Genomic DNA, 23876 nt, shown 5'->3' with positions numbered 1-23876 from the left:
GAATGAAACTGCCGCTGCGGGGTGTTTGAGTCAATCTTTTTGCACGACTTGCCGCCATACTACGACAGTACTGTACGTACCGTACTTCTCTTTACCATTAATCTGACCTACTATTGTAACTTGTATGTACTTCATAGTTCAAACTAAAAAACTAAGATCTATACTTCATAATAAAAAAATAATAATTACAATACTGATAATAAAATCTTCGAATAAAATTAATAGATAGAGAAATACGTTCCAATTCTGTCTCCACTTCTAAAACATAATTATAAAAACGAAATGATTATAAAAAAGGGATACATGAACATAAATTCTGGAAACTTTGATTTCACGTACAGTGTCATATTCTCCGTTCTCGTGTCGGATATGTATCTGGGTTATACACTACCAATATCTCTATACAGTAACTTTAATACGTGTGCCGGTGTTCGGTTTGTGCTTTAATTGTAGCGTAGTTGTAGCTTATACCTACAATAATCCTACTGACTCCTGCATATGGCCAGGGTTCAGAGTCCCAGACTCTTATCAGTTATTTTGCTGTATGCCATAAAGCTGGAAAATGCCGCTGTTATAGGTCGACGTCAGAGCGTTATAAGATTCAAGGACAAACACAAAATTTAATCATTTTATTATCATCCGTGCTGTATCCCAGTGCAAAATTTATGACCACCCTCTGACCTCTAAAGGGCAAGGTGCAAGATGGCCTTCAGGAGGTCATAAAGTAGGCAAAAAGATGGCATCTGGGAGCCCCCCAACTTTGAGGCCTCTGGAAGGCGCCGCCGGATGCCAGCAAAATGGCTGTTGGTTATGGGCCTCCCAAAGGTGCCATGGCGGCGTTCCTGGTGCCTTCCAGATGGCAATCCCGGATTGGGTATTAGGGCCTGTTATCAAACCACATAGTGCCTATTGCGGCACTGCCTTCTATATAAGGCTGGATTATCCATGTTTATTGTAACCAAGTGTGATTTAATCATGATCCATATTCCATACTTTACTGGGCCATTGTATCATGCTAGCTAATAACTTAGTGCAGAATTGCACACACACGATAATTGCTAGGTTTTAGTTAGATAAATACATTTTTGTAATTTACCAACTAGCGCAATCATCGCCAATATTGTCCTAAGTTCCTAATAAAACTAACTGGACAATGACGCATATTGTATAGTATTTTCTTCAGTTTTCTACCAATTTAATAATTATTTAAATTTTATTAGCGCTTGCATTATTGAAAAATGAGAAATAAGTAACAATAAACAAATATTGATAAAGAATGCGAAAAACAATATCAATAATATTAACTATGATTAAATAAATGGCAAATTTAATTAGCAACAATTAATATTAATAATTATTACAGATATTAGCAATTGTTCATGGATACAAGCGCTAATTTTATACTTACTATTATTATTCCTCCTTTTTCTAACAGTATTGTATAATGCAAAAAGAATTTTTTTGTAATTACTGTAACAAAAAAAACGCTCTGAGAAAGAGTACGTTGTACGAACGACTCGTACAATTAAGTAAGTAAATTAATTTCATGATTAAATTTTGGAGAATTGGAGTAAATCCACACTGCCAGACCCGGCAGTAGTGAGTCGGCGATGTCCGCCGTAAACCGTAAAACGGGCACCGCTTTTAATCAAAAGTACAGAGTTAGACAGAGCGTGTGTCTAACGAATTTCTGTCTGCTCCCTTGATTAAATGCGGTTTACGGCGCCCGGTTGCTTCCCCAGGCGGACATCGCCGAGTATAACCCTTTCCCGCGTTTGGAGGCGGAGCTGCAGTTGGCATGTGAACAGCAGAGATAGCCAGCAACGGCAGCTGAGCTGCACTGCTGCAGTCTGTCTTTTTCACTTTGTCAAGTTTGCTCAAATAAGAACCTTGTTTTTGTGGATGAAAATTAATCATAAACGATTTTTATTCTAATTTAACAGTTATTACAATTACAAGACACCACAAATAGTTAACTATTGTGCTTGTTGGCAGATGGTGCTTGAATCACTTTGTTTGATATGTTTGCGCTCATGCATGATACAGCGATACTTATCCCTTGTTATAACAGTAATACTGTAATAATAACACATATGGCCTGTGGGTTACTGCAACTGACGATGGACTAGTCAGTACTCACTACTTTCGCGTCTTGTGTCCTTACTCCTTCGAAACCTATAATCTTGGAAACTATATTCCTAAATCTTGTACTCTGGACTCTGGAGGCCAGGCTTAGCCAGCGCTCATTTCGAGATCACCCTAAAAAGTAAAAACTCCTCATTGTCAGTCGCAGATCTTCATGGGTCCCCAAGTGCTGCAGCAACGGTGTTTACGGTACGACTTTATTTTCACAATTTCACTGAATAAAGAATCTTTTCGTTGATGAATGATAAGCACATGTGCAGTTTATAAATTATTCGGTTGGATTGTTTGGTTGTTTGTCATCGTTGATTTTACTTAATTCCTATATTTCCGATTTTTCCTTTGATTTTTATTTTTTGTTGCTGATTAATTTTGCAGGCGTACCCTGTGATGCTTGGGAAAATCAAGGCCAACGGGAACTTCAACGCTCAAACCATTCACCACTAATGAGGCGCATGCGTTCAAGGCCCATCGATCGCTGACGCTCAGGTACAGCGTACTGTAATTAATAAAAATATAGATTTTTATCAAAATTCAAATGCAGTGTACCGTGTACGTTGCGTATAGTGTTCAAATACGTTGTTGAATTAATAGTTTTTCCATTTTCTGGGTACCCATCATTAATAACCCGATTTAGTTAAATTTCTCCTAATTGTTATTAATTTGGCAGTGCGACACTGCGACGGAGAGACGCTGGTGGGTCTGTAAGTGAGCAACGACTACCGCGCCCGCGACGTAACGGCCTCGTTGACGCTGGACCAGTTGGACATTAGAGCGCATCGGACAGTGCCGTCGGCGCCGAGCCACAACATTACAATACCAGGGCATACTGATCCGGTTTCCCGGCGGCCAGATTGTTTCGCTCAGCAGCAGATACACCGGTACAAAATTAATTCATTTTAATTATTTTTAGTTCTTTGAAGGATATTTGCTGCCTGCTTATTATTAGTTGAAATTACTGTAATTATCTGTTTATTTATCAATTTGGTTGTTTTAATATTTTATTTACTATAGTTTTTGGCAAACATAGATTTTTATGTCAATCATGTTGGTTAAGTACGTATTTGGATCATAATTTATTTTCAAAAAAATTTTAATAAATTTGAAATTGCAGCGGTTATTTTTTCTCGACAGGCAGTGACTTTCATGTGGCGGCCTAGCGGCCCTTGCCTACACAGCGTGTCCAGCGTCGGCTACGCCGTCGAGATCCCAAAACCGACGCGGCCTTCCGCGGTAAGCTATTTTTGTCATTTTGTTAGCGTAGTAGTGCCAATACTGAGTCGAGCGCTTGTACGTAATCTCGTTTTTATTTCTTCTTAAAATTTTAAACACACGGGAATTATTCGAAAAATTTTTGGTTGCAGGTGCGCACGGAGTGAGTGTCAAGTGCATTTATTGTATTTCCATTTGGCCGTTTGATAAAGTCTGTCTCCATCCAGAGCCGGAATCCGCTTATTAAACATATATCTTCCGAGTGGATATTGGACACTCTAGCCTCGATTTTTAATTAAATGAACTCTTGTTTATTAACGACATGTCTGGTTTAGCTTTGAAAATTTAAATAAGGTAATTATCCTCTTGTTTAGTTCTGGAGTGTGGTGGTGTTTGTTGCCTTTATAAATTTTATTTAATTTCAAACTAAATGGAAATCCTGTTGGCACAAGCACAATGATATTGTCCTTATTACGGTGTATCTCAATAAAAACAGTGCGAGCGAGCTATCCCGTACGCAAAATCTGGGCTGTAGTAGGCTGTCACCACCCTCGTCTAGAGGCCCTTATATGCACCCGGGAGGCCCAACCGTACACCTCCAAATGGCCCGTGGAGGCCTTCCGAGGGGCATTTTCTGTAACCTTTGACCGAATAAAAGGAGGCCTCCATTCGGAGGCCTCCGCACTGGGGCAAATGGTCATAAGTAGGCCCTGTGGGGGTTAAGTGTACAGGCCGCTTTCCAGCCGTTTGGATGTCAAATTTTGCGCTGGGATCATGTCTTTCCCACTTACGGTTAGAGCCGTTACAGCACTTACCGCATGCAGTACATACTACGACTAGTAACTATCCACTATGAATCATAATTTAATTAGGTTGTGATTCATATAATTTGAAAGTTACAAGTTATTGTCATTAATTAATGACTTTTTCGACTTTGCAGCCATAGGAGACTATCGATCCCCTAGTTTCGTACTTTGTATTACAGGTGCATAGTACGACTTGTAGAAGGCGCGCACGGCGCAAGTACAATGTACGTAGGTGTTTTACAAGTTAATAATTGATTTACTTGAACGGCAAAATCACCACGGCTCATAAGATTCGCAAGAGTTTCATAATAATTTATTTTACGGGCACAAACGATAATTCTCATTACAAAAGATTTACAGGAGAATCAAAATAAATTACCAAATGCAGAGATAAATCGGAGCAGTCAATATCTTAGTAGAACGACGCCGGCGCGCAGCCGCCACCGGAAGAGGCACTATGGCACTTGCTGACCACGTGCTCCTCCGCGTACCGGATGTCGTTCATGAAATTCTGCGGCTTCTCAATGTAGTCACAGGGCGGGAGATCCACCCACTGGTTGTAGGCCATCTGGGCGCCGGTGACGCAGTAGAACTGCAGCCGGTCGTCCAGCACATCCAGGATGATCTTGTTCTCCAGCGGCGTAATGTCCTTGGGCATCTTGCGGGTCCATACAGAGACACCGGGCTGTTTGCAGTTCTGAATAGTCAGGGTGTCGCTGCCCTGGTCGAAACAGTCGGAACGGACGTAGAAGAAGTTTGGGTCCAGGTATAGTTTATAAAAGTTGCGTGGACCGCCTACGGTGACAATAAACATGCGCCTAATATAACCGCAAATGTTTACCTAATATTTTGAACGTTATATACGATGCAGGTGCAGATTACTTACACAATTAAAAGCGTTACGTTTTACACACATATTCAGCATTGCACTCAATTTGGGGGAAAATATTGCATAAGTCAATTTTCGCAGTACCTTTACTTAATACATTATGAAAAAGAACTGTCAGTTTTGCCTAATTTGGCTTATACATATACTTTGTAAAAAATCTGCAGTTATTTAATTTGACTTTTATTTCTTACCGGTTTCGCCGGTGCCCAGGCCGCCGAAATACCCGAACGCCGTGGTGTAGCCGTTGCAGCTGGTATTCTGTGTGGCGTACGACGCCCAGCAGCTGTACGGAGCGACATCCTGGCGGGAGGTGACAAACGTCGCCGATGCATACTTCGTACCGCCATTGTCATAGATCCAACCGATGGCACGGTTTTCTTCCACGGGATTGGTCAAATTGTTCAGCTGGAAGCCTTCTTTGGGACCGTACATATACTGGTACCAAACGCCCAGCACCTGCGGAATTATCAGCACTTTTAGAAGACTTCTTCATTTGTACCGGAAATGGAGCGTTACATTTATTAATTTCAAAAAGAAAATCCATACCCTTGTATCAGCAATCATTTAAAGCGTGCTATATATGATTTTACGTAATTCTTTTTCTAAATGAAATTTTAAATGTTTATATAAACGCATGTATATATAAAATATTTAGACATACATTACTATATTAATAATATTGGTATACTTCTATATATTTTAATTACGATTAAAAGTTACAAGGTAATTATAAAAATATTTTACAGCAAAATTAAAAAAGTCTTAACAATTAAACGCATCATGATAAATAAGAATAAATATATCACAATAAAAATAAACGGCGTTAAACTCGATAGATAAGACACATCATAAGATGTAGATTACCGCAACACTATCCCATGCATATCCAACAGGCGCGCTTTTCCGGCAGTTTCCTTGCGGATCCCATAAAGCCGTCACTCCGCAACTCGACACCGCCAACAACACAACAACGCATAAAAAATGCATTGTCCGGACTTATAAAATTAACAATGCAAAATTGCGGTTGCAGATGCCGGTGACTGATATCCGAAGCAAACCGTAATACAGAAATTAAAATGTCTTTTCGCGCCATTTTATGTAGACGTTCGTCTGCGGTGTGTTTTTCCGGCACCGGTGGTTTCAAGGCAACATGTCAAAATATTACGCTAAATTGTAGGAAATTAATCGCCGATTGCATCAAGCATTTGCGGCAGACAATAGGAACGCACCGATGATGTGGATGTTGTAATCTAATGTCGAATGTGGAAAGGATGGTTTATTGTTGGATGTAATAATTAGAGCTAGTTGCTTGCTTACGGGAGGCGATATATTGCACACATCGGCTATGATATAAAATGTCCTAACATGTATTGCTTCACTGTCTCTGTTCGTTACTCTCATGTAGCGTTGGTCAGCACTAATTTAATGTGTCAGGTTATTTAATTTTAATTCTGCCCGGTAGCGGAAAACGCGGTTGTACTTGTCACAATCGGTGTGGGTTGACATGTACAGTTGGGGTATTTGCCGGTAGAAATTTTTCCATTCACGCATTTCATGCAACAATGTTCACCATTCGATGGTATTTTGCAGTAAAATTTTGTTAATAATATGTCATAGTGGTCCAAAGACATGTCGGTTTTGCATACGTACAAAATCGTGATTTCCTTCGAACAGAATTACTTCACAAGGTAACCAGAAGAGTACAGTACAAATTAAGCGCGCATAATAATAAAAGCGCACAAACCGCCTCCTGTTTTATAATACAGGCTTATTTTATAAACGGCGAAAACATTCCATAATTGCGCTGTCAGCGCAACATTAGTACATTAAAATACTTGGAAAACATAGATGTATGCAGACAAATTTAAGGTTTCGATATAGGCTGATAAATACCTACGTTCATGATCAGGTGACCTTTGAGCCGTGGTACGTAAGTGCCTTTAAAAAATTTGGGAGCACCATCTGGAACACCTAATCCTTGTATCGTTGAAAAGACGTCGTAATATTGTATGTCACGTGATTCAACCAAATTTATTTCAAATAGTCGACTTAACTGCAATGTTGTCCATATATAAGCACGATCCTGATATGTACAGTACCAAGACTTTAATTTTCAGTTTCGTTATTAAAAACCGAGAACAGGGTGTACGTTAAAGCCGTTATCAAACAAACCCACTGCGAACCAACTGATTGATTTAGTGAATCATCATAAACTTCACCTGATTTACAGCGTGTACCTCCAGGCAAACATCATAAATATCACACCGTGTTACACATACCAGAACCGTGCGTAATAACACATTTGACAACACCGTATCGGGCAACGCTGGCCTTAGTGATAAGCCCTGCAAGGTGCTTATCGCATCTGTGACCGGTGAGTAATTTAATTCATAAAACTACAGAACTACACCTGATAATCGTGATTGTAGGAAACCTCACATACTTGTGATTCGTGAACAATGTCAGGCTGTAAACAGGGGAAATGATATTATTATGTTATAAAACTGTTTCATTAACCCATTAATTTTTTTCAGCTGACAAGCGCTACATTTATTTATTGCCAGTTAATTCTACAAACTAACCGCACTCAGAGCGTTATATTACTGTGTCATAGAATGACGCTTTTACAAACGCTGGGATTAATACAAATCGCGTGTGGCGTTGCGGTTTTTGTTATCGACATTGCAAGTAAGAATCCTATAACACCAATAATTATTATATATTGTACGGTGATTCTTACTGGATTTTAGTTTGCTGACTGTTATTTTATTTCCATGATTGTTTTTAACACATTAATAGTGTGATTACCATAATATTCATTGATAATTTTTATTATGTGCTCTTTATTAAAATAAAATGCAGCATAGAATACAGAGTAGTTACACTGTAATCTGTCTTTTTTAATTGAAAGAAAATTAACGCACTCTTGACTTTAGTTTCAGTTAATTCATTAGCACAATTAAATCCTTATACAGCGTAAATGATTTTGCAGATTTTGCCAGCCTTTCCTCGCACGCCATTATCGTCAGCGCCGGGGCTTCGGGAATCTGGGCCGGTACATTTTATCTCATTGCCGGCTTGTGCGGTTTTCGTGCCGGTCGCGTAATTGCCAAAGGAGAAAAATCCCCCTTTCCATCATTATATTGTTCCCTAATCCTGAGCGCGGTTTCCGCCGTGCTGGCCGTCTCCCTGGTCATCGCCTTCAGTGTGTTCCTGAGTGTGGAGGAAGAAGATCTGATCTACTGTTCCAGCCGCAACACCCAGATCCGCGACCGCTACTCCTCGGTGTGCACCTTCGCCCGCGGCAAAGTGAAGGAATTCCTACCGGCTTATCTGGTTTTCTCGCTGATAATGCTCCTTGTCTCCGTGAGTCAGTGTGTCAACGCGGCCACGAGGCTGGCCCGTTCCAAGTACACCAGTGTAAATGTTCTCTGATGCGTTTCATTTGTTCTGCTCAGGAATCATAATGTTATTCGTATGCAAAATCTCATCGGTGTCGAATTTCTGCCACTAGCTGTGCTTGTGGTTGTACGTTTGCGCCGCAGTATTGTTATTCTAAAAAGCGGGACTTCGACAAAAATTTGCACTTTTTGATTTTCTAATTGTATGCTACTGTAGTCAGTAATGCGCGGCGTTAATCGAATTACAGACTGACGAAAATAAAGAAACTGGCAGGAAATTACTATTGACTTGTTGAGTCCATACAAATATCTTATAAGAGTACATATTATGCACATACAGGTACGGCAATAATAGTTTTTATTCATAGAGCATATTATAGAGAAAACATCATACGTTCATTTCAGTTTTCATTCTGAGAATGATTATATAAATGTTAAAAACTAGGTAAAAAATGCTTATTACAATTCACATAAAAGTACAGAGTACATCTTCTCGTGTCGGGTATATAATATAGTTATCTGGGTTATAATTATGTACAGTATCTGTGGAATAGTCTAACTTCAACACGTCTACGGACGCTCGATTTGTTTTTTGTACTCGTAGTTTGTAACGTACATAGTCGTACCTACATGAGCAGACCCCAGATTTTATTCAGCTATTTTGCTGTCTGCTGTAACGCTAGAAAATGCCGCTTTTGTCACCGTGAAATTGTTATAAGATTTAAATTCAAGTAAAAAGCATTTTACTGCGGTCCGTCCTGTAATATGAATTTCCCACTACTGTTACAGGACGTCATTATAGCGTCACCCAAGTATGGAGCGCCTCACCGGCGAGCAAGTCGTCATCCTCTTGTTGCATGGATCACAAGTGAATCGGTCGGCCCACTGTTGGAAGAGAACATCGGTATGGTAAACAGGATGATATCTCCTCTGCCACTTTTGCCATCCCATCAGGCATTCCTCCTCCTGAAGAACTGCCTGGCCGTCCCTAAACTGACACATCTTCTACAAAAGCCTTCAGTTTTCCGGAAATCCAAACTACATTCGACTCTACTGTGCGCAGCAGTCTGGAAGAAATTACCAAGGTGAGCATTGTTGACGAAATCTGGGAACAAGCATCCTTACCTGTCCTGGTGGGCGGTTTGAGCACCAGACGCACCGAACGACTAACGGCTCCGGCATTCCTTGCCTCGGTCAACTTGGTACGCTCGCTGATGCCACACATGACTGACCTGTACAGCGAAGCATATGCGGCACGTGCAGAATAAGCTTGGAAGTCAATGGGGCCCGCGGAACTCATTGATTAAAATTGGCGTGCTCCGCAGCGTGCTTGGGACAGAAAGAAGCAGTATTACGTGAAACCAACTCCGTTAACCAGAAAGCCCGGCCGCTAGCTGTGTCCCAGACCGAATCAGGACTGTGGCTTAACGCGGTTCCAGTAGCAAGCCTGGGCACCTTGTTGCAAAATAATACCGAAGTGAGAATATCGATTGCGCAGCGCATCGGCGCTCCAGTATGTGTCGGACACCGGTGCAAATGCGGCAGCACCATTGATGTGTTGATGTGTGGGGATGTCCCGCAAATGCAAAGTTGAATGCAAACGTTTGAAAGCGAAAATTTCCCGTCACAACGAAGTCAGAGACGTTATCCATCGCGCGTGTGGTTCGGCCAGTATCCCTTTAGTTTTGGAACCACCTGGCCTGTACCGCGATACTTCGAAACGACCGGACGGTTTTTAAACAGTGGGTGTGTGGGGTAAAGAAGCGATACGTAAGATGTCTACACTCAGTAAGATGCTTTTTGACAGGACACTAGAGAAAAGGTCCGCTCCGCTTTCGAAGCAGAGAACCAAAGCGAGGTAATGCTGCGTGTGTTCAGGAAACGTTCTGTGTCGGTAAAAGGCAGGACAAGGTGTACTATGTGTTGAAATGTGCAACTGCGTAATTTAACCCAATAAAACTTCATCTGTTATAGGGCTGTTGTAGTACCGAAGAACATATACAGTAGTAGCAGTCTGTTATAATTTGTGGCTATGAAAATTAATATAAATCATAACTTGATGACTTTCGACTTTGCCATAGCGAAACTATCGCCCCATGTTTCACATTTTGTGTCTCAGGGTATACTATATATATATGCATTCGTCAATCTAGAAGACGGCACACGTACATATTATATACGTACAAGCGTAGTTAATAATAAGTAAGCGGTAAAATCGTCCCGGACCCTCACCGTATAATAATTTATTGTGCGTGGCAACAAATTATAAAAATCTCGTTACAAAAGATTCTCAGGGAAATCAAAATAAATTAGGGGATGCAGAGCCGAATCGATCACCACACTAAGTTAATAGAAGGAAGCCGGCGAGCACCCGCCACCGGAAGCGGCACTATGGCACTTGCTGACCACATGCTCTTCCGCATACCGGAGGTCGTTCATGAAGCTCTGCGGCTTCTCAATGAAGTCACAAGGCGGCAGATCAAGCCACTGGTTGTATGCCATCTGGGAGCTGGTGACGCAGTACAACTGCAGCCGGTCATCAAGCACGTCCAGAATGATCTTGTTCTCCAGCGGCGTGATGTCCTTGGGCATCTTGCGGGTCCACACCGCGACGCCGGGTTGTTGGCAGTTCGGGGTGGTATGGGTGTCGCTGCCTTCGTCGAAACAATAGACGCGCACGTAGAGGAAGTTGGGGTCCAGGTACAACTTATAAAAGTTGCGTGGACCGCCTGAGGTTACAGTAAACATGCGCGTATTACAATTATTATAACCGCAAATGCATTATATACGAGTACATTGTACAGATCTAGAACTCTTATATTGCAGATTACACAATCATAAGCAATACGTTTATATGTAAACGTAAACTGTACAGTTTAAACTCAAATACAAAAGCTGCTGTACAAAATCATTTACATAACTGTAGAACACACCAGTGTTGCACTTGATTTTTTAAAGATATTGTTAGGATTGGAAATGTATTACGTGTGCGTAATCAGTAGCTGATCTATGAGTGTACAATCTTCATAGCTGATCAGTGAGTGTAACGTCCACTCAGTACACCTATCCCTAATGATGATCAGACTTCTGGGAGAAGTGCTGACTAATGTATGACTGTTATGTTACCAACTGTGGTATATAAGCGAGTGTTGTACAGAACATCTATGAACATCTTGTGGACATCACTGAATGAACAACTGCGGAAGTATCTGAGTTGGTTCGTTAGTACAGTTAGTACGGTAGTCAGTTATCACCTTCCTACAGACCACTATTTAATTTTTCAAGAGATATTGCCTAATTAAATTTTTCGCAGTGGATTTTCTAATTTCCATTATTTAAACTGAATTGTCACAACTACACATCGGCATATTTGGTTTATATGGCTTAATAAAGTTTTATACGAGTACCAAGATTCCAAGACCTACTACAGATATACAAATATCTGTACTTTGATCTGTCTGTATCTGTCTGTATATCTATATATCTGTCTGTATATCTACAGATATACAAATATCTGTATTTCTTACCGGTTTCGCCAGTGCCCAGCCCGCCGAAATATCCGAACGTTGTGGCCAATCCGTTGCAGCTGGTGTTCTGCGTGGAGTACGACGCCCAGCAGCTATGCGGAGCGACATCTTGGCGGGCAGTGGTGAACGTTGCCGAGGCGTACTTCGTACCGCCACTGTCATAGATCCAGCCGATGGGCCGGTTGTTTTCCACAGGATTGGTCAGATCTTTCAGTTGGAAACCTTCTTTAGGACCGTACATATACTGGTACCAAACGCCTAATACCTGCATATTATTAGTTATTTTAAGAGATTTCTTCATCAACCGGAAATAAAGCGTAATCTGCATTACTGTACTTTCCTAAAAGGAAACTATAGTGTATATTGATCGGTATATCCTTGTATCAGCAACTGTTGGTATTGTATATTAGCACTATAAGAATCCATCTAAATATAGACATACATGTTACTCAAATGTCACCCACGTATATCTGTACAGATACGAGTACAGCGAATGTACGAAAAATATTTCGGAGTAAATTTGTGAGATACTTATTATTTTTCAATAAAATCAAAGTAGCCCAAAAAACATGCACATCATAATAAAATAAAAATAAATAGATTTGAAGTGTCATAAATTAGCTACTGTACCGCAGTGCCATCCCATGCATATCCAACTGGCGCGCTTTTCCGGCAGTTGCCTTGCGGATCCCATAACGCCCGCACCCCGCAACTCGACACCGCCAACAACACAACAACGCATAAAAAATGCATTGTCCGGGCTTTTAAAATTAACAATGCAAAATTGCGGTTGCCGCTGCCGGTGACTGTCACTGACTGCTAAGCGAAATAAATCAGAATACAGAAGTTAAAATGTCTCTTCGCGCCATTTTATGCTGGCGTTCGTCGGCGGTGTTTTTCGGCATGTGTGGTTTCAAGGCATCATGTCAAAATATTACGCTAAAATGAAGGAAATTGATCGCCGATTGCGTTAAACCTTTCCGTCAGACGATAGGAACGCATCGGTGACGTGAATGTTATAATTTAATGTCGAATGTAGAAAAGATGGTTTATATTGTTGGTGTAGTAATAACAATAATTACAGTTAGTTGCTCATATACGGGAGTCGATATATTGCACACATCGGCTATGATAGGAAATGTCCTAACATTATTACTAGTACGGTACAAGAGCAGAAACCCCAAAGGGACTTCAAGTCCGGTCGAACATGTGTTGCTTTACTGTTTCTGTTCGTTACTCTCATGTAGTACCCGTAACTTCTGTTCCAAAGCCATTAGAATAGACCATGGTCTATTCTAATGGCGTTGTCTGTTCGTTGTTTCTGTTCGTTACTCTCCTGTAGTAGAGGCCAGTAGCTTAGCTTGTACTAAGTACTTCAAAGTAGTTCTGTAGAGCGGCAATGGATACACTTACCAGAACAGTGCGTAATAACACTTTTGACAACACCGTATCGGCCAACACTGGGCTTATTGATAAACCTTGCCAGGAGCTTATCGCATCTGTGAGTCTGTGACCGGTGAGTAAGTTTTTGTTAATTTAAGTTAATTTAATTCATCAAACTACAGAACTACACCTGATAACCCTGATTGTAGGAAACCTCACATACTGTACGTACTTGTGATTTGTGAACAATGTCAAGATGTAAACAAAGGGAATTTTATGTTACTGTAAATTAAAAATACAATTCCACCATATATCTGAATAATGAATATGCGCTTGTACGGCAGAATTTCAAAATTTTCTTACAGAGATAGGCCCAACCAAGCCTGTTTAAAAATGGTACCAATCTTTAAAGTGTATGTATTCGGCATTTTGCATGTATGACCTTGGCATAAAGGGGCTGGATAAAATGAGAAAAATTTTTTCTGTTTTTTTCCGCGTTTTGTTTTCTAATATGTTTGCATTGTGATTGATCTGACCAATAAAAATCCTGAGGGATCTTGACCCCATCATCCTCCTTGTGCTACCACCTTGCGGTTTCCGTTCACACATAAACTGTGTAACACAACGAATACAATACCCGCCTGAGCATCCCATAATTATAGGAGCAAATACAAGCATGACCTTTTCTTAATTGTTTGTGCGTGGAATATTGCAATATTCCACGCCGCGCTCTAGCAGTGTATGTGTCTTTATCTTTATCTTTATCTTTATATTCATACAATCTTACCGACCAAAACGTATTTATGCGCCGTTTTTATGGACTCGTCAACGCGTGGTTAGTTTTCGTCCAGCTTGGTCTTAAAAAATTCCATATTTTCCATAGGTTTGCCAATAGATTTTTGTTTTTTTTTATTAACCAGTGGTCAGAAGATGGTTTCACCAGGTCTTAAGTAAGGGAAACGTAAAGAGCACTAAAAGAAGTACTCACTCCACGGCAATAAAAAGTACTTACTGTACTATAATTGGCTGTAACCACGCTGTAACCACGGAAACTATAGCGGATGCATACTTAAATACTTGCTCTTTAGGTAAAATATGTATATTACGTCATGCAAAAGTCCGTACGTATTTCAGGTACGTATTTCAGAGCGTCAAAACGTTAGAAATTCAAAACGTCAGAACGTCAGAATTTCAGAACGCCAGAACGTAACAACGTCAGAACGTCAAAACGCCAGAACGTCAGAACGTCAGAACGCCAGAACGTCAGAACGTTAGAACGTCAGAACGTTAGGACATCAGAACGTTAGAACGTAACACCGTAAGAACGCTGGACGTCATAACGTAAGAACGTCATAAAGTAAGAACGCTAGAACGTCAGAACGTGAGAACGTTAGAACGCCAGAATGTAACAACGTCAGAACGTCAAAACGTTAGAACGAACAGAACTTTGACGTTCTGACGTAAGAACGTCATAAAGTAAGAACATCAGAACGTCAGAACGTAACAACGTCAGAACGTTAGGACGTTAAGAACGCCAGAACGTAACAACGTCAGAACGTCAAAACGTTCAGAACTTCAGAACGCCAGAACATCAAAACGTCAGAACGTCATAAAGTAAGAACATCAGAACGTCAGAACGTGAGAACGTCAGAACGCCAGAACGTCAAAACGTAAGAACGTCATAAAATAAGAGCATCAGAACGTTAGAACGTAAGAACGTCAGAACGTCATAAAATAAGAGCATCAGAACGTCAGAACGTAAGAACGTCATAACGTCATAACGTTAGAACCTCAGAAAATCAGAATCTTCATAACGTGAAAAATTAAAATTGTCAGAACTTCTGAAATTCCGAACGTCAGCCTTTGCATATTTATAATGACCTTTCCAAAACAAAGCCAATACTATCCAGTACTTAAGTGCCGAGCGCGGATGCGCGAGGCTACCTTGTATTCATACAAGCTTAAAGACCAAAGCGTATTTATGCGCCGTTTTTAACTCCTCGATAACTCGTGGTCAGTTTAAGTCCAGCTTGGTCTTAAAAAATTCCATATTTTCCATAGGTGTGCCAATAGATTTTTGTTTGTTTTTAATAACCAGTGGTCAGAAGATGGTTTCACCAGGTCTTAAGTATAGGAAACATAAAGAGCACTTAAAAAAGTATTCACTGAGCAGCAATAATAAAAAGTGCTTTAAAACATAATGACTGTAACCACGGAGACTATAGCAGATGCATAACTACTATGTATATTATTACGTCATGCAAAACAGCAAAGGCCATACGTATTTCAGAGCGTCAAAGCGTCAGAAATTCAAAACGTAAGAACGTAACACCGTCAGAGCGTCAGAATGTCATAAAGTAAGAACATCAGAACGTTAGAACGTTAGAACGTCAGAACGTCAGAACGTCAGAACGTCACAACGTCACAACGTCACAACGTCACAACGTCACAACGTCACAACGTCACAACGTCACAACGTCACAACGTCACAACGTCACAACGTCACAACGTCACAACGTCACAACGTCACAACGTCACAACGTCACAACGTCACAACGTCACAACGTCACAACGTCACAACGTCACAACGTCACAACGTCACAACGTCACAACGTCACAACGTCACAACGTCACAACGTCACAACGTCACAACGTCACAACGTCACAACGTCACAACGTCACAACGTCACAACGTCACAACGTCACAACGTCACAACGTCACAACGTCACAACGTCACAACGTCACAACGTCACAATGTCAGAACGTCAGAACGTCAGAACGTCAGAACGTCATAACGTCAGAACGTCAGAACGTCAGAACGTCAGAACGTCTTAAAGTACGAACATCAGAACGTTAGAACGTCAGAACGTCATAAAGTAAGAACATCAGAACGTTAGGACGTCATAACGTCAGAACGTTAGAATGTCAGACTGCCAGAACGTGAAAAATTAAAATTGTCAGAACGTCAGAAATTCCGAACGTCAGCCTTTACATATTTATAATGACCTTTCCAAAGCAAAGCCAATACTATCCAGTACTTAAGTGCCGAGCGCGGATGCGCGAGGCTACTATGTTATTCATACAATCTTACCGACCAAAACGTATTTGTGCGCCGTTTTTATAGACTCGTCAACGCGTGGTCAGTTTTAGTCCAGCTTGGTCTTAAAAAATTCCATATTTTCCATAGGTTTGCCAATAGATTTTTGTTTTTTTTTTATTAACCAGTGGTCAGAAGATGGTTTTACCACGTTTTAAGTTTAGGAAACGTAAAGAGCACTCGAAGACGTATTCCTGCACAGCGATAAAAAGTACTTAACATAATGACGGTAACCACGGATACTATAGCGGATGCATATCGTTCGTGCTTTTTAGTGTAGATGATAATTATTGTGTGAATAGTACGTAAATTTACCTAATTTGGAAAACGTCCATAAAAGATACAGTATAGCGCACCTTATGTCGCATATACAGTACTTATCTCAGTTATCTGCATACGTCAAAACGTAAAAATATCAGAAGATGAGAACGTTAGAAAACAGAATGTCAGCTAATCAGAACGCAAAAAATTAAGAACGTCAGAATGTCTCAGAACATCAAAACGTCAGAATATCAGAAGTCAAAACGTGAAAAATTTAAAAGGTTAGAACGTCGGAAATTCAGAACGTCTGAACATCAAAACGTCAGAATACCATAAGTCAGAACGTGAAAAATTTAAAAGGACAGAACGTCAGAAATTCAGAACATCAAAACGTCAGAACGTAAGAATATTAGAAGTCAGAACGTGAAAAATTTGAAAGGTTAGAACGTCAGAAATTTTGAACGTCTCAACGTCAGAACATCAGAACGTCAAAACGTGAAAATTCAGAAACGTCAGAATATCAGAATGTCAGAAATCAGAACGTCAGATCATCAGAACGTGAAACGTTTTAAACGTCAGAACATCAGAAATTCAGAAGGTCGGAACATGAGAACGTCAGAACGTGAAAAATTAAGATTGTTTAAACGTCAATACGTCTTATAAAATACGACTACGAAAGCCTATATATATACGATTAAAATCATAGTCTTAAAAAACTTTTCTTCTATAATTCTGGCTTTTTTATATTTTTAGTGACCTTTCCAAATAAAGCTAATACTCTCCAGTACATACGTGCCGAGCGCGGATGCGCGAGGCTACCTTGTAATTGTATAACGCAAAGTTTAAGTAACCATTATTTTGATCAGTACAGTAATTGTATAGCCAAGTACCATGCTGAAATATTTACATGCATCATCTCGAACTGTCGCTTTGGTAAATGCGCTAACGCAGCGCTACCCCAGAGCCAAGCGGGCGACATATAGCTCGCATGGGGCATGCGTGTACGTGCTGTACCTTTCTGTTTACCTTTGCCAACGTTGTTCGATAATTCAAGGTTGGCCCACAAGAGGCCGTGAAATAAAACGCTTATTCGGATAAATGCGATTGCATAAGCCCGTGTCACTGGATAATGCATACTTCTTGTGCAGCCTGCACTGTATAATTCGTCGGTAAACGGTAAAGGCTACGTTAACAACGCAAAGCGCTCAAGTTATGAGCCAGCCCGGCCGGGTATTTGCCGGTGAAAATGGAGTTTAGACTGACGCATACAACAATTTTAGCGCGAAAACCAACACCTGTTATCAGGTGCGCAAGCGCCGGTCAAATTTACATTTGATCTGACTACATGCTGTTCGCACATTTTTGCAGAATAACATACAAACGCACGGCCGCGATCAAATAAATCAGGCAAACATCCTTAGAGCGCTGCTTATTAAAAGCCATTAGCCAAAGAAATCCAGAATCTGAGCTATGCAGGCTGTATAACAAAATTATTACGTACGTTAAAGTAATTTGTGTTTAAAATGGCTGTTCGCGTGGATGGCTCCGGCTTGAGCCATAGGTTACCTTTAATGATTTTCGGCACGCTACAATTGTTAAGCGGATTAGGACTAATCATTTTGGATATTGTCAGTAAGCACTGATCTGACTTTTTAGTTTTTACTGGGATTATAGGCTTTGATTGTGTTTACCAGATTCTATTTTTTCCTAAAAACAGTATCGATTGTCTGAGAACCTCTTAAGAACACTGAAATATTTTGTAGCTTTAATCCAGCAATGGAATGAGATTTTAAATTTCGCGATCAGAATAACATGGATAACTGTAAAATTACCGAAGCTGCGAAGCATAATAAGAATATTTTTTCTTAAAATGCTTGACATACTTATTCTTCATATTATAATTACACAACATGTATATATATCCGAGAAAATTCCGTTCAAGATGTAATTAAAAATTTTGCAGCATTCTCTCTTCTGGGATGGTGGGGCGTGTTCATCAGTGCCGGTGCATCGGGAATCTGGGCCGGTATCTTCTATCTAATCACCGGTATCTTCGGAGCCTACGGCAGCCGCGCCCTGCGTGCCGGTGAGCACGCCGAGAGCCGTCGCTGTCTCCTGATCACGGCCCTCATCCTCAGCATCCTGGCCACCCTGGGCTCCTTCGTGCTGATGGCCACCTTTGCCGCGTTCCTCTCCTTCAACATCCAGTGGTTCTTTGACTGCGAAAGCCCCACGACACTGTGCCCGGATGTGGCCACCTACGCCCAGCCGCTACTTTCGGCGTATCTGGCCTTCACCCTGATCGTCCTGGTGTCGTCCGTCATGGTGTGCATCTTCGCCGGGTTAAATCTGAGCAACATCAAATCCAAAGCCAAGACTACCACCGTGACCTATGTGACGACGACAGTGCCGGCCGCGATTCCCGCACAGGTGGTGTATCCCCAGACGGTCACCGTGTATCCTCCGCTGGCACCAAGTCCTCAGAAATAAAACTGCAGTGCTTTAAATAATCATATTACAGTTTTACAGAAGAGATGTGCAGTTGCGTTATGTCTGAGAGCGCTCTGCCATTAACAGAAAAATAAATGGCTTAAGGTTCAACTGAAAGCATTAGTATCATTACGACAGATGTTGTCACGATATCAGCATCACATTTTGATCGTTATACTGTTCACTAAAGCGGTATGTGGTTTGACATTGTCGTTTTGACATTGTTTTGACATTGTAGGGGTTAGATTTATGGAAAAGAGTGTCAGAGACCCGGTACAGACATTGTACCAGTGTCCGACCGCCGGTCATCGTCATCCACTTTTGTGCACATACCTGTGTGCAACTGAATAACCTTCTCCCATTCTGGGTCAAATTACAATTCCAATTTAAGCACTGCTAGTGCTAGCCAAAAACGAAGTGGCTACCTTGCCGCCGTTTTTGCGACAACGTAAACTTTAACTGCTGATCCACACATTACGGTCCGCCACTTTTGACTATTCCACTTCGCACAGCGCCACAATAGCCTTCGGCTATTTTTGTCGTTTCTTAGTGTTCATAGGTATTCTTAGGTTTCTGAAAGGCTAGGATGCGATAAAATAGAAGGCTATTCTGCCGGCAGAAATACAGAGAGAGTAACTGATGCTGTTCAGATGCACTTAAAGATACTGCGGGAGAATAACCAGGATATTCAAGATAGCAGAACGATTCTTTCTCACGGTTTTGAGGAACGATGCAATTTGACGCCGTTGAAATTCTGGTAGCACCAGTAATTAGGCATACGTACATAAGTACTTTGCTCATTAAAACGTGCTCATTATTGTAACTCATGGATATGGTGCAAACTGCGTGCAAACTGCCAGGTAGCACGTTCCCATGTTGTGCACTTCGAAACTGCAGCGTTGCAGCTGACATCACTTAGTTCGATGAGTGGCTATAGAACTGACGAAAAAATTAGCCTGGAATTGTGGACACGTTCTTAAGGACTGTCGTGAACGGGCGAATCCAGGACATTTTTAATGTATCCAGCTGCATTGCAAAACCTGCTGCAAATGCAACTTCATCAACAGGCTTCGCGCTTCATAAATGCAAAATTAGCAACTTTTCATAAGTGGCTGCTAAACACATCCGGTTAAACGACGTGACTGCCAACTTCCCATACGGGCGATATAAAAGAAGTCAGAGATGACAATTTGAATCGTATCAGTCACCTTGGTTCTTCCCAACTGAATTCTTTTTTTATTCCACCAAAAGTCTTCTAACATAATATATTATCAGAATGAAGTCAGCCCTTGTCTTCCTGGCCGCGGCCGGTAAGTCAGTATAGTAGTACACTGTACTCGTACTATTATTTATATACTGTATATATCGCACCTAAAAACTGTACTTCTACGAGTATACTAAAAACTGGCTGCTTCATGTACGAGTATTAAAGGGTTAAGAAGATGCTAATCGAACTTTCTAGGTCTTGTTGCCGTGATGAATGCCCTTCCGTTCGGGTTTGGACCTCCCCCGCCAGGGGGCCCTGGTGGTCAGCAAGGCGGTCAACAATTTGGCCAAGGTGGTCAACAATTTGGCCAAGGTGGTCAACAAGGCCAACAAGGCGGTCAGCAAGGACCTCCTCAACAACAATACGGCCAAGGTGGTCAACAAAGCCAACAAGGATTTCCCCAACAGCAGTTCGGCCAAGGTGGTCAACAAGGCCAACAAGGACCTCCCCAGCAACAGTTCGGTCAAGGTGGTCAACAAGGCCAACAAGGACCTCCCCAACAACAATTCGGCCAAGGACAGCAAGGCGGTCAACAAGGTAGCCAATACGGACCTCCCCAACAAGGCGGTCAGCAATACGGCGGTCAACAGCAACAACAAGGGCCTCCCCAACAAGGCGGCCAACAGCAACAACAAGGACCACCTCAACAAGGTGGTCAACAACAAGGTGGCCAACAACAAGGTGGTCAACAAGGACCTCCCCAACAAGGCGGTCAACAAGGACCTCCCCAACAAGGCGGTCAACAAGGTGGTCAACAAGGCGGTCAACAAGGACCTCCCCAACAAGGTGGTCAACAAGGACAGCAAGGCGGTCAGCAAGGACCTCCCCAACAAGGTGGTCAACAAGGACAGCAAGGCGGTCAGCAAGGACCTCCCCAACAAGGTGGTCAACAAGGCGGTCAACAAGGACCTCCCCAACAAGGTGGTCAACAAGGACAGCAAGGCGGTCAGCAAGGACCTCCCCAACAAGGTGGTCAACAAGGACAGCAAGGCGGTCAGCAAGGACCTCCCCAACAAGGTGGTCAACAAGGACAGCAAGGCGGTCAACAAGGACCTCCCCAACAAGGTGGTCAACAAGGACAGCAAGGCGGTCAGCAAGGACCTCCCCAACAAGGTGGTCAACAAGGACAGCAAGGCGGTCAGCAAGGACCTCCCCAACAAGGTGGTCAACAAGGCGGTCAACAAGGACCTCCCCAACAAGGTGGTCAACAAGGACAGCAAGGCGGTCAGCAAGGACCTCCCCAACAAGGTGGTCAACAAGGACAGCAAGGCGGTCAGCAAGGACCTCCCCAACAAGGTGGTCAACAAGGCGGTCAACAAGGACCTCCCCAACAAGGTGGTCAACAAGGACAGCAAGGCGGTCAGCAAGGACCTCCCCAACAAGGTGGTCAACAAGGACAGCAAGGCGGTCAGCAAGGACCTCCCCAACAAGGTGGTCAACAAGGACAGCAAGGCGGTCAGCAAGGACCTCCCCAACAAGGTGGTCAACAAGGACAGCAAGGCGGTCAGCAAGGACCTCCCCAACAAGGTGGCCAGCAAGGTCAGGGACAAGGACAGCAAGGGCAACAAAGTCAAGGACAGCAACGCCCTATGCAGTTTTAGATTACTGCGTCTTTTATTCGCATCTTTGCCGTTAGATTTTCTAAACTTTGTTAGGATATTGGTAAAATCATCGGCAAACTTTAAAAATGTAAGGCAATTTTTGCCGTTGGGATCGTTGAAAACACTTTAAAATGAGACCATTAAACTGCACAAGTTAAACATTAACAAATTTCAAGGAGCATTTCACTATTCGCAACATTACATGCTCTGGAAGTTTATATGGTTCAACGTTTGACCCATTCGAAACAATACAGCCACGAGCTTCCTATAAAAGTACAAGATTCGAAACTGATTACAGTCTCAGCCGACTATGGAAAAAGGCGGTCTAATCACACAGAACATTTCGTCCAAATTAGCCGATGCTGGTGCTGTTGCCATGGCTAAGGCCGCATTTCCGCGTTGCATTTCGATTCGGATCCGCTGGCGGAGATATTCCGTCGCCGTACCTCCTGGTATATCATCTTCCCGACTTCGGTGACCAAGCGAGAGGCGTCCGGTCCGGGTAGTCCGAGTGCTTCGACGCCTACTGCACGGGACCTGTGTACTTACTCTTGCGTGATTTCCCGATACTTTGCTACATTATACTGCTCTGCGTCGCGGAAGCCCCTGCTTGTTTCGATGTTACCGCGGTGTGCGATAAATCTACCGTGCACACACATGTGGCGTCAACATTTTTTCCATTACCCACAGGGCCGACGTTACTCCGTCGGGGCGCTTGCCGTAGGTTCGGGATATATCAGGCGGCTTCGATTCCGTTTTAATACCGGTTGAAGCGAAGGCACGCTTTAAAGTGACATTGATGCAAATACGTCTGGGCTTCCGGCCGGGATTTTTGGAACTGAGGAGCCATGGATCCCCAGGGGGGATCAGCTGCCGCCAGCATAGTCTCCACCGAGCCTCGGATGACTGGTTTGTCCCAAATAATCTGCTGTTTTCGGGTTACGAAAGTCAGGAGCTGAGCTTCGCTGGTTCGGTGCCATTCTTTTAAGGTGCCGCAACACTACACCTCCGAGTCGAAATCCCCTATCTCGCTAGTCAGTGTAGCCCCTGAGTAAGTCGAGGCGAAAAAGTTTAGATGCCACATTTACTGGATATGCAAGAACGAATGCTGACGGACTAGCTCCGCTGATCTTAATTATTCCATCGGCGCCGCAACGTCTCGACAAGATATATTGTAGAAGAAGAAGAAGAATTTATTGTCCCCAGATCACACAGCCTGATGGAGACATCTTACTGATGTCACAGTTATTAACAGTGCTGAGATAAAATTACTTAAAAAAACCATAAAGTCCAGTTAGGATAAAACAAAATAACAGCAAGTGTTGACTGGCAAGAGAGAAACAATGAGATGTATTATTCAAGAGGTGGCAGTAGGTTTCGGTGGCCATGATGCACTTTACGAGCATCTTTGAGAACACAATGTACAAATTTAACTAAAAAAAACAATAACAGTGTTCTGCCTTAGAACATCAATGAAAAGATCATTCAGTGTCGCGTATTCCGGTTGCACCTTTTCGATGCTGGGCAATGCACTTTGGCGATGAAATTCCAAAGCCGGACAGTGAAATAGGCTGTGGTCTTCCGTGTCCACTGTTTCGCAAAAAGCACAAAGTCTTTCATCGTGTTGGAATCCCTTGCCATCTTCCTGTTTCTACTCGGAAATGATGGCCCGATGTCAGTAGTGCGAATAGCGTCTTCAGAAGATAGGTAGGCAGTGGAAGATATGTTATCGCTACGGGTTGCGTTGGGTACACCTGAAATAAAAACAACAACCGACCGGTACCGCTTCGAGCGGCATT

At 42.2% G+C, this 23876-nt stretch overlaps 5 protein-coding genes and 1 long non-coding RNA gene across 12 annotated transcripts; 4 read left to right on the top strand and 2 right to left on the bottom strand.

Moving 5' to 3' along the window:
- Window positions 1-1858: 1858 nt before the first annotated feature.
- LOC129598240 (uncharacterized) lies at window positions 1859-3851 on the top strand. The gene is made up of 5 exons (XR_008691676.1): window positions 1859-2334; window positions 2521-2631; window positions 2813-3023; window positions 3277-3375; window positions 3507-3851. It is a non-coding gene; the product is annotated as an uncharacterized LOC129598240 (long non-coding RNA).
- A 611-nt stretch (window positions 3852-4462) lies between these two features.
- Window positions 4463-6180, bottom strand: LOC129598268 (uncharacterized). Its single transcript, XM_055496086.1, has 3 exons — window positions 5914-6180; window positions 5241-5505; window positions 4463-4955 (listed from the first exon to the last, which is right to left on the bottom strand). Exons 1-3 carry the CDS (start codon window positions 6034-6036, stop codon window positions 4573-4575), a joined length of 771 nt encoding a protein of 256 aa, XP_055352061.1. The 5' UTR covers window positions 6037-6180; the 3' UTR covers window positions 4463-4572.
- Window positions 6181-7483: 1303 nt separating this feature from the next.
- LOC129598242 (uncharacterized) lies at window positions 7484-8728 on the top strand. Its single transcript, XM_055496063.1, has 2 exons — window positions 7484-7737; window positions 8042-8728. The coding sequence occupies exons 1-2, from the start codon at window positions 7665-7667 to the stop codon at window positions 8482-8484; spliced, it is 516 nt and encodes a 171-aa protein (XP_055352038.1). The 5' UTR covers window positions 7484-7664; the 3' UTR covers window positions 8485-8728.
- A 1948-nt stretch (window positions 8729-10676) lies between these two features.
- On the bottom strand, window positions 10677-12834 carry LOC129598238 (uncharacterized). Its single transcript, XM_055496059.1, has 3 exons — window positions 12608-12834; window positions 11978-12242; window positions 10677-11179 (listed from the first exon to the last, which is right to left on the bottom strand). The coding sequence occupies exons 1-3, from the start codon at window positions 12728-12730 to the stop codon at window positions 10797-10799; spliced, it is 771 nt and encodes a 256-aa protein (XP_055352034.1). The 5' UTR covers window positions 12731-12834; the 3' UTR covers window positions 10677-10796.
- A 5339-nt stretch (window positions 12835-18173) lies between these two features.
- Window positions 18174-19320, top strand: LOC129598239 (uncharacterized). The gene is made up of 2 exons (XM_055496060.1): window positions 18174-18351; window positions 18683-19320. The coding sequence occupies exons 1-2, from the start codon at window positions 18243-18245 to the stop codon at window positions 19207-19209; spliced, it is 636 nt and encodes a 211-aa protein (XP_055352035.1). The 5' UTR covers window positions 18174-18242; the 3' UTR covers window positions 19210-19320.
- Window positions 19321-20379: 1059 nt separating this feature from the next.
- LOC129598215 (uncharacterized protein DDB_G0287625-like) lies at window positions 20380-22246 on the top strand. Of its 7 annotated transcripts, none has more exons than XM_055496008.1 (3): window positions 20380-20519; window positions 20672-20737; window positions 20768-22246. In XM_055496008.1, the coding sequence occupies exons 2-3, from the start codon at window positions 20690-20692 to the stop codon at window positions 22205-22207; spliced, it is 1488 nt and encodes a 495-aa protein (XP_055351983.1). In that variant the 5' UTR covers window positions 20380-20519; window positions 20672-20689; the 3' UTR covers window positions 22208-22246. The 7 variants fall into 7 exon arrangements, with proteins under 7 accessions (XP_055351983.1, XP_055351986.1, XP_055351988.1 ...); XM_055496011.1 differs by having other exon boundaries at window positions 20672-20767; window positions 20849-22246; XM_055496013.1 differs by having other exon boundaries at window positions 20672-21358; window positions 21446-22246.
- The last annotated feature ends 1630 nt before the right edge of the window (window positions 22247-23876 follow it).

Source organism: Paramacrobiotus metropolitanus, unplaced genomic scaffold (genome assembly GCF_019649055.1).
Source record: "Paramacrobiotus metropolitanus isolate TYO unplaced genomic scaffold, Prichtersi_v1.0 Parri_scaffold0000118, whole genome shotgun sequence".
Classification (NCBI taxonomy): Eukaryota; Metazoa; Tardigrada; class Eutardigrada; order Parachela; family Macrobiotidae; genus Paramacrobiotus; species Paramacrobiotus metropolitanus.
This window is presented reverse-complemented; position numbering and strand designations above follow the sequence as displayed.

What these genes read in the sequence shown, in the direction of transcription:
- LOC129598268 (XM_055496086.1), bottom strand. Translation starts at nt 6,036, where the DNA reads ATGCATTTTTTATGCGTTGTTGTGTTGTTGGCGGTGTCGAGTTGCGGA. An exon ending in ATGCATGGGATAGTGTTGCG is followed by an intron (nt 5,506 to 5,913) that starts GTAATCTACATC and finishes ATAATTCCGCAG; the next exon opens with GTGCTGGGCGTTTGGTACCA. An exon ending in CCTGGGCACCGGCGAAACCG is followed by an intron (nt 4,956 to 5,240) that starts GTAAGAAATAAA and finishes TTGTCACCGTAG; the next exon opens with GCGGTCCACGCAACTTTTAT.
- LOC129598242 (XM_055496063.1), top strand. Translation starts at nt 7,665, where the DNA reads ATGACGCTTTTACAAACGCTGGGATTAATACAAATCGCGTGTGGCGTT. An exon ending in TTTTGTTATCGACATTGCAA is followed by an intron (nt 7,738 to 8,041) that starts GTAAGAATCCTA and finishes ATGATTTTGCAG; the next exon opens with ATTTTGCCAGCCTTTCCTCG.
- LOC129598238 (XM_055496059.1), bottom strand. Translation starts at nt 12,730, where the DNA reads ATGCATTTTTTATGCGTTGTTGTGTTGTTGGCGGTGTCGAGTTGCGGG. An exon ending in ATGCATGGGATGGCACTGCG is followed by an intron (nt 12,243 to 12,607) that starts GTACAGTAGCTA and finishes AATAATATGCAG; the next exon opens with GTATTAGGCGTTTGGTACCA. An exon ending in GCTGGGCACTGGCGAAACCG is followed by an intron (nt 11,180 to 11,977) that starts GTAAGAAATACA and finishes CTGTAACCTCAG; the next exon opens with GCGGTCCACGCAACTTTTAT.
- LOC129598239 (XM_055496060.1), top strand. Translation starts at nt 18,243, where the DNA reads ATGGCTGTTCGCGTGGATGGCTCCGGCTTGAGCCATAGGTTACCTTTA. An exon ending in AATCATTTTGGATATTGTCA is followed by an intron (nt 18,352 to 18,682) that starts GTAAGCACTGAT and finishes AAAATTTTGCAG; the next exon opens with CATTCTCTCTTCTGGGATGG.
- LOC129598215 (XM_055496007.1), top strand. Translation starts at nt 20,690, where the DNA reads ATGCCCTTCCGTTCGGGTTTGGACCTCCCCCGCCAGGGGGCCCTGGTG.